At 42.1% G+C, this 8456-nt stretch overlaps 1 protein-coding gene across 1 annotated transcript; it reads right to left on the reverse strand.

Moving 5' to 3' along the window:
* Window positions 1-7103: 7103 nt before the first annotated feature.
* On the reverse strand, window positions 7104-8393 carry LOC121531222 (ADP-ribosylation factor-like protein 1). Its single transcript, XM_041836475.1, has 3 exons — window positions 7644-8393; window positions 7373-7454; window positions 7104-7221 (listed from the first exon to the last, which is right to left on the reverse strand). Exons 1-3 carry the CDS (start codon window positions 7825-7827, stop codon window positions 7104-7106), a joined length of 384 nt encoding a protein of 127 aa, XP_041692409.1. The 5' UTR covers window positions 7828-8393.
* Between the last annotated feature and the right edge of the window lie 63 nt (window positions 8394-8456).

The raw sequence follows: 8456 nt of genomic DNA on the forward strand, positions 1-8456 counted from the left end.
TTGAAGAAACTTTAAAAGTTCTTGAAATTTTCCGTATTGACTGACCTTCATGACTTAAAGTAATGATGGACTGTCATTTCTCTTTGCTTATTTGAGCTGTTCTTGCCATAATATGGACTTGGTCTTATACCAAATAGGGCTATCTTCTGTATACCCCCTTGCCTTGTCACAACACAACTGATTGGATCAAACACATTAAGATGGAAAGAAATTCCACAAATTATTTTAAGAAGGTACACCTGTTAATTGAACTGCATTCCAGGTGACTACCTCATGAAGCTGGTTGAGAGAATGCCAAGTGTGTGCAAAGCTGTCATCAAGGCAAAGGGTGGCTATTTGAAGAATCTCAAATATCTAATATATTTTGATTTGTTAAACACTTTTTTGGTTACTACATGATTCCATGTGTGTTATTTCATAGTTTTGATGTCTTCACTATTTTTACTATTTTTTACATTGTAGAATAATAAAGAAAAACCCTTGAAATGAGTAGGTGTGTCCAAACTTCTGACTGGTAGTGTATATATACAGTGCCTTCGGGAAGTATTCAGACCCCTTGACTTTTTCCACATTTTGTTACGTTACAGCTTTATTCTAAAATGGATTGAAAAAAATAAATAATCAGCAACCTACACAGAATACCCCACAATGACAAAGCAAAAACAAGTTTTTAGGAGTTTTAAATGTTTTATTACGAATAAAAACAAATACTTTATTTATACAAGTATTCAGACCCTTTGCTATGAGACTCGAAATTGAGCTCAGGTGCATCCTGTTTCCATTGACCATCCTTGAGATGTTTCTACAACTTGATTGGAGTCCACCTGTAGTAAATTCAATTGATTGGACATGATTTGGAAAGGCACACACCTCTATATATAAGGTCCCACAGTTGACAGTGCACTTCAGAGCAAAAACCAAGCCATGAGGTCGAAGGAATTGTCCGTAGAGCGCAGAGACAGGATTGTGTCGAGGCACAGATCTGGGGAAGGGTACCAAAACATTTCTGCAGCATTGAAGGTCCCCAAGAACACAGTGGCCTCCATCATCCTTAAATGGAAGAATTTTGGAACCACCAAGACTATTCCTAGAGTTGGCTGCACGGCCAAACTGAGCAATCGGGGGAGAAGAGTCTTGGTCAGGGAGGTTACCAAGAACCCGATGGTCACTCTGACAGAGCTCTAGAGTTCCTCCTTTCCAGAAGGACAACCATCTCTGCAGCACTCCACCAATAGGGCCTGTATGGTAGAGTGGCCAGACGGAAGGCACTCCTCAGTAAAAGGCACGACAGCCCGCTTGGAGTTTGCCAAAAGGCACTTAAAGACTCTCAGACCATGAGAAACAAGATTCTCTGGTTTGATGAAACCAAGATTGAATTATTTGGCCTGAATGCCAAGCGTCACGTCTGGAGGAAACCTGGCACCATGTTTTTCAGCGGTAGGGACTGGGAGACTTGTCAGGATCTAGGCAAAAATGAACGGAGCAAAGTACAGAGAGAAACTTGATTAAAACCTGCTCCAGAGCGCTCAGGACCTCAGACTGGGGTGAAGGTTCACCTTCCAACAGGACAACGACCCTAAGCACACAGCCAAGACAACGCTGGAGTGGCTTCGGGACAAGTCTCTGAATGTCCTTGAGTGGCCCAGCCAGAGCCCGGACTTGAACCAGATCGAACATCTCTGGAGAGACCTGAAAATAGGCGTGCAGCAACGCTCCCCATCCAACCTGACAGAGCTTGAGAGGATCTGCAGAGAAGAATGGGAGAAACTCCCCAAATACAGGTGTTCCAAGCTTGTAGCGTCATCCCAAGAAGAATTGAGGCTGTAATCTCATAGCAAAGGGTCTAAATAAGGTATTTCCGTTTTTTATTTTCAACAAATTTGCACAAAAAAAAACTGTTTTTGCTTTGTAATTATGGGGTATTGTGAGTAGATTGCTGTGGATTTTTATTTATTTAATCCATTTTAGAATAAGGCTGTAACGTAACAAAATGTGGAAAAAGTCAAGGGATCTGAATACTTTCCGAAGGCACTGTATATATACAGTGAGGGGAAAAAGTATTTGATCCCCTGCTGATTTTGTACGTTTGCCCACTGACAAATAAATTATCAGTCTATAATTTTAATGGTAGGTTTATTTGAACAGTGAGAGACAGAATAACAACAAAATCCAGACAAACGCCTGTCAAAAATGTTATAAATTTATTTGCATTTTAATGAGGGAAATAAGTATTTGACCCCCTCTCAATCAGAAAGATTTCTGGATCCCAGGTGTCTTTTATACAGGTAATGAGCTGAGAGTAAACAGAAGCAATCAATCAATCAATCAGATTCCAAACTCTCCACCATGGCCAAGACCAAATAGCTCTCCAAGGATGTCAGGGACAAGATTGTAGACCTACACAAGGCTGGAATGGGCTACAAGACCATCGCCAAGCAGCTTGGTGAGAAGGTGACAACAGTTGGTGCGATTATTCGCAAATGGAAGGAACACAAAAGACTGTCAATCTCCCTCGGCCTGGGGCTCCATGCAAGATCTCACCTCGTGGAGTAGCAATGATCATGAGAACGGTGAGGAATCAGCCCAGAACTACACGGGAGGATCTTGTCAATGATCTCAAGGCAGCTGGGACCATAGTCACCAAGAAAACACTTGGTAACACACTACGCCGTGAAGGACTGAAATCCTGCAGCGCCCGCAAGGTCCCCCTGCTCAAGAAAGCACATACAGTGGGGAGAACAAGTATTTGATACACTGCCGATTTTGCAGGTTTTCCTACTTACAAAGCATGTAGAGGTCTGTAATTTTTATCATATGTACACTTCAACTGTGAGAGACGGAATCTAAAACAAAAATCCAGAAAATCACATTGTATGATTTTTAAGTAATTAATTTGCATTTTATTGCATGACATAAGTATTTGATCACCTACCAACCAGTAAGAATTCCGGCTCTCACAGACCTGTTAGTTTTTCTTTAAGAAGCCCTCCTGTTCTCCACTCATTACCTGTATTAACTGCACCTGTTTGAACTCGTTACCTGTATAAAATACACCTGTCCACACACTCAATCAAACAGACTCCAACCTCTCCACAATGGCCAAGACCAGAGAGCTGTGTAAGGACATCAGGGATAAAATTGTAGACCTGCACAAGGCTGGGATGGGCTACAGGACAATAGGCAAGCAGCTTGGTGAGAAGGCAACAACTGTTGGCGTAATTAGTAGAAAATGGAAGAAGTTCAAGATGACGGTCAATCACCCTCGGTCTGGGGCTCCATGCAAGATCTCACCTCGTGGGGCATCAATGATCATGAGGAAGGTGAGGGATCAGCCCAGAACTACACGGCAGGACCTGGTCAATGACCTGAAGAGAGCTGGGACCACAGTCTCAAAGAAAACCATTAGTAACACACTACACCGTCATGGATTAAAATCCTGCAGCGCACGCAAGGTCCCCCTGCTCAAGCCAGCGCATGTCCAGGCCCGTCTGAAGTTTGCCAATGACCATCTGGATGATCCAGAGGAGGAATGGGAGAAGGTCATGTGGTCTGATGAGACAAAAACAGAGCTTTTTGGTCTAAACTCCACTCGCCGTGTTTGGAGGAAGAAGAAGGATGAGTACAATCCCAAGAACACCATCCCAACCGTGAAGCATGGAGGTGGAAACATCATTATTTGGGGATGCTTTTCTGCAAAGGGGACAGGACGATTGCACCATATTGAGGGGAGGATGGATGGGGCCATGTATCGTGAGATCTTGGCCAACAACCTCCTTCCCTCAGTAAGAGCATTGAAGATGGGTCGTGGCTGGGTCTTCCAGCATGACAACGTCCCGAAACACACAGCCAGGGCAACTAAGGAGTGGCTCTGTAAGAAGCATCTCAAGGTCCTGGAGTGGCCTAGCTAGTCTCCAGACCTGAACCCAATAGAAAATCTTTGGAGGGAGCTGAAAGTCTGTATTGCCCAGCGACAGCCCCGAAACCTGAAGGATCTGGAGAAGGTCTGTATGGAGGAGTGGGCCAAAATCCCTGCTGCAGTGTGTGCAAACCTGGTCAAGACCTACAGGAAACGTATGATCTCTGTAATTGCAAACAAAGGTTTCTGTATCAAATATTAAGTTCTGCTTTTCTGATGTATCAAATACTTATGTCATGCAATAAAATGCAAATTAATTACTTAAAAATCATACAATGTAATTTTCTGGATTTTTGTTTTAGATTCCGTCTCTCACAGTTGAAGTGTACCTATGATAAAAATTACAGACCTCTCTCTACATGCTTTGTAAGTAGGAAAACCTGCAAAATCGGCAGTGTATCAAATACTTGTTCTCCCCACTGTATACATGCCCGTCTGAAGTTTGCCAATGAACATCTGAATGATTCAGAGGAGAACTGGGTGAAAGTGTTGTGGTCAGATGAGACCAAAATCGAGCTCTTTGGCATCAATTCAACTCGCTGTGTTTGGAGGAGCAGGAATGCTGCCTATGACCCCAAGAACACCATCCCCACCGTCAAACATGGAGGTGGAAACATTATGCTTTGGGGGTGTTTTTCTGCTAAGGGGACAGGACAACTTCACCGCATCAAAGGGACGATGGATGGGGTCATGTACCGTCAAATCTTGGGTGAGAACCTCCCCTCAGCCAGGGCATTGAAAATGTGTCGTAGATGGGTATTCCAGCATGACAATGACCCAAAACACACGGCCAAGGCAACAAAGGAGTGGCTCAAGAAGAAGCACATTAAGGTCCTGGAGTGGCCTAGCCAGTCTCCAGACCTTAATCCCATAGAAAATCTGTGGAGGGAGCTGAAGGTTAGAGTTGCCAAACGTCAGCCTCGAAACCTTAATGACTTGGAGAAGATCTGCAAAGAGGAGTGGAACAAAATCCCTCCTGAGATGTGTGCAAACCTGGTGACCAACTACAAGAAACGTCTGACCTCTGTGATTGCCAACAAGGGTTTTGCCACCAAGTACTAAGTCATGTTTTGCAGAGGGGTCAAATACTTATTTCCCTCATTAAAATGCAAATCAATTTATAACATTTTTGACATGCGTTTTTCTGGATTTTTTTGTTGTTATTCTGTCTCTCACTGTTCAAATAAACCTACCATTAAAATTATAGACTGATCATGTCTTTGTCAGTGGGCAAACGTACAAAATCAGCAGGGGATCAAATACTTTTTTCCCTCACTGTACATGGTTTGGCGAAGAATGTGCCAGTTGATAAAAATGTAAATTACAGTACCGGCACTCTAAAAAGTTTGGTAAACAATACCTTCCTGTGGATATTTTGTCTCAAATTTCAAGCGGCTTAAGGTCAAATCGCACAGACAACCGGCAGAGTAAGTTCAAATGTACAGTGGCTTGCGAAAGTATTCACCCCCCCTTGGCATTTCTCCTATTTTGTTGCCTTACAACCTGGAATTAAAATGGATTTTTGGGGGGGTTTGTATCATTTGATTTACACAACATGCCTACCACTTTGAAGATGCAAAATATATTTTTTTGTGAAACAAACAAGAAATAAGACAAAAAACTGAACTTGAGCGTGCATAACTATTCAACCCCCCAAAGTCAATACTTTGTAGAGCCACCTTTTGCAGCAATTACAGCTGCAAGTCTCTTGGGGTATGTCTCGATAAGCTTGGCACATCTAGCCACTGGGATTTTTGCCCATTCTTCAAGGCAAAACTGCTCCAGCTCCATCAAGTTGGATGGGTTCCGCTGGTGTACAGCAATCTTTAAGTCATACCACAGATTCTCAATTGGATTGAGGTCTGGGCTTTGACCAGGCCATTCTAAGAAATTTAAATGTTTCCCCTTAAACCACTTTAGTGTTGCTTTAGCAGTATGCTTAGGGTCATTGTCCTGCTGGAAGGTGAACCTCTGTCCCAGTCTCAAATCTCTGGAAGACTGAAACAGGTTTCCCTCAAGAATTTCCCTGTATTTAGCGCCATCCATCATTCCTTCTATTCTGACCAGTTTCCCAGTCCCTGCCGATGAAAAACATCCCCACAGCATGATGCTGCCACCATGGTGTTCTCAGGGTGATGAGAGGTGATGGGTTTGCGCCAGACATTGCGTTTTCCTTGATGGCCAAAAAAGCTCAATTTTAGTCTCATCTGACCAGAGTACCTTCTTCCATATGTTTGGGGAGTTTTTTTTTTCTTTAAGCAATGGCTTTTTTCTGGCCACTCTTCCGTAGAGCCCAGCTCTGTGGAGTGTACGGCTTAAAGTGGTCCTATGGACAGATACACCAATCTCCGCTGTGGAGCTTTGCAGCTCCTTCAGGGTTATCTTTGGTCTCTTTGTTGCCTCTCTGATTAATGCCCTCCTTGCCTGGTCCGTGAGTTTTGGTGGGCGGCCCTCTCTTGGCAGGTTTGTTGTGGTGCCATATTCTTTCAATTTTTTAATAATGGATTTAATGGTGCTCCGTGGGATGTTCAAAGTTTTATATTTTTTTATAACCCAACCCTGATCTGTACTTCTCCACAACTTTGTCCCTGACCTGTTTGGAAAGCTCCTTGGTGTTGCCCCTTGCTTAGTGGTGTTGCAGACTCAGGGGCCTTTCAGAACAGGTGTATATATACTGAGATCATGTGACAGATCATGTGACACTTAGATTGCACACATGTGGACTTTATTTAACTAATTATGGAACTTCTGAAGGTAATTGGTTGCACCAGATCTTATTTAGGGGCTTCATAGCAAAGGAGGTGAATACATATGCACGCACCACTTTTCCGTTATTTATTTATTTATTTGAATTTTTTGAAACAAGTTATTTTTTTAATTTCACTTCACCAATTTGGACTATTTTGTGTATGTCCATTACATGAAATCCAAAAAAAAATCAATCTAAATTACAGGTTGTAATGCACCAAAATAGGAAAAATGCCAAGGGGGCTGAATACTTTTGCAAGGCACTGTAATTTTACTCAACATTCTGGCTTGTAAGAAACATTTACAAGATTTTGCAGTCATTCATTTCAGGCTGTATATACCAGTTAATTGTCTATTACAGCCTGATTAATCAGACTAATGGATAAGAAGAGAACTGTGAGCCATGAGACTTATATACAAGCTACTAAAGCCAAATTCCTCATACCTCAAGCATAGCCACCAGTTCAGACTTGGAAATTCCCATCCTGTCCTGGTCACTGCTGTCCACTACATAGATAACAGCATCAGTGTTGGAGTAGTAGCAGTGCCAGTAAGGCCTGAAACAGAGAGAGATGCAAGAAGAAACATTAGTGTAACCAATACATTGGTTGGTTGACTCTTGACAAACTGACTGCTGACAGCTGCAATCTTCAGATGTGTGAGACATATGCTACAATAAATAAGTTGAAGTCAGGAATGTCTTAATACCTAATACTGGTCTGCCCTACAAGATCCCACACCTGGAATGTCAGATTCTTGTATGTTCCCGTTTCCACATTGACGCCAATGGCTGGGGGAAAAAAAGAGTGGAGAGTCAACAAATGTCAAGTACTGTAAGTGAATCATAACTCTTTGTACTGTATGTTATTCTTAGCTTGAACCATTTCAGTGACAAATATATCTGTTGCAAGACATACCATTGTATTGGCATGCAAAGTTAGAGCATCAGTTTGAGTATGTTACTCAGCACTGAGAATACTAGGAATAGTGGTGACGACCTCCCCAACTTGAAGTCTGTTAAGGATTGTAGTTTTCCCAGCTCCATCCAACCCCAGGATCTGTATCCTTATTTCCCTGGTGCCAAACAGGCCAGAAAAGAGACTGGAGAAGAACCCACCTAGATTTAACAAGGCAGGAGGGATAGAGAAAATTATAGTGGTCATACTTTACTCATAACATTGATCAAACTATACAGACATAACTTTTAAGGACAAAATACCAATGTCAGGTGACAGGTCTGCTCAATGCATATTACTAAAGGCCTTGCTATAATAGCACTGTCTGGTATGCATTCACTTTCACAGGTCAGCAAGTTATTTTCCTGAATAACAATGCAATACGAGGAGACAGAAGAGGTCATTGAAGTAGCTAGCATACAGTGACATCTGTCTTTTACACATTCCCTGGATAGCAATTGTTAATCTGGTTTACCTCAGAACACCCAAATAATTTAAAATGCATTCATAGGAAATTATAAATTGACAACATCCCACCTAGCTCTTTAAATGCTAACACAGAGCCAACATTGGCTGATGGAAACTAATCAGTGGCTAAACATTGATTTCATGAGAAATTTAACAAAAGCATGACACACAAAAAAAGGTAGCAACAAATCTTACCCATTTTTGCCTAATAACAGTCCCTGCAATCCTATACACTAAGTGAAGTGTCTTCTTTTTGGGGTTGTTTACATGCCCAACTCAGTTATTGGCACATTATTGCCAGCTATTTGCAGGGATATACTACTGTGTTACAACCAACAATGTTTGGAGAAAAAAACAAGAGGCAAGAA

The sequence above is a fragment of the Coregonus clupeaformis genome, chromosome 19, assembly GCF_020615455.1.
Source record: "Coregonus clupeaformis isolate EN_2021a chromosome 19, ASM2061545v1, whole genome shotgun sequence".
Taxonomy (NCBI): Eukaryota; Metazoa; Chordata; class Actinopteri; order Salmoniformes; family Salmonidae; genus Coregonus; species Coregonus clupeaformis.

Bases quoted from the DNA above. Each gene is read 5' to 3' on its own strand.
- LOC121531222 (XM_041836475.1), bottom strand. From the start codon at position 7,827: ATGACCACTATAATTTTCTCTATCCCTCCTGCCTTGTTAAATCTAGGT. The intron at 7,455-7,643 runs GTATTCTCAGTG...TTTTTCCCCCAG, and splicing joins GGTCGTCACCACTATTCCTA to CCATTGGCGTCAATGTGGAA. The intron at 7,222-7,372 runs GTATTAAGACAT...TCTCTGTTTCAG, and splicing joins GTAGGGCAGACCAGTATTAG to GCCTTACTGGCACTGCTACT.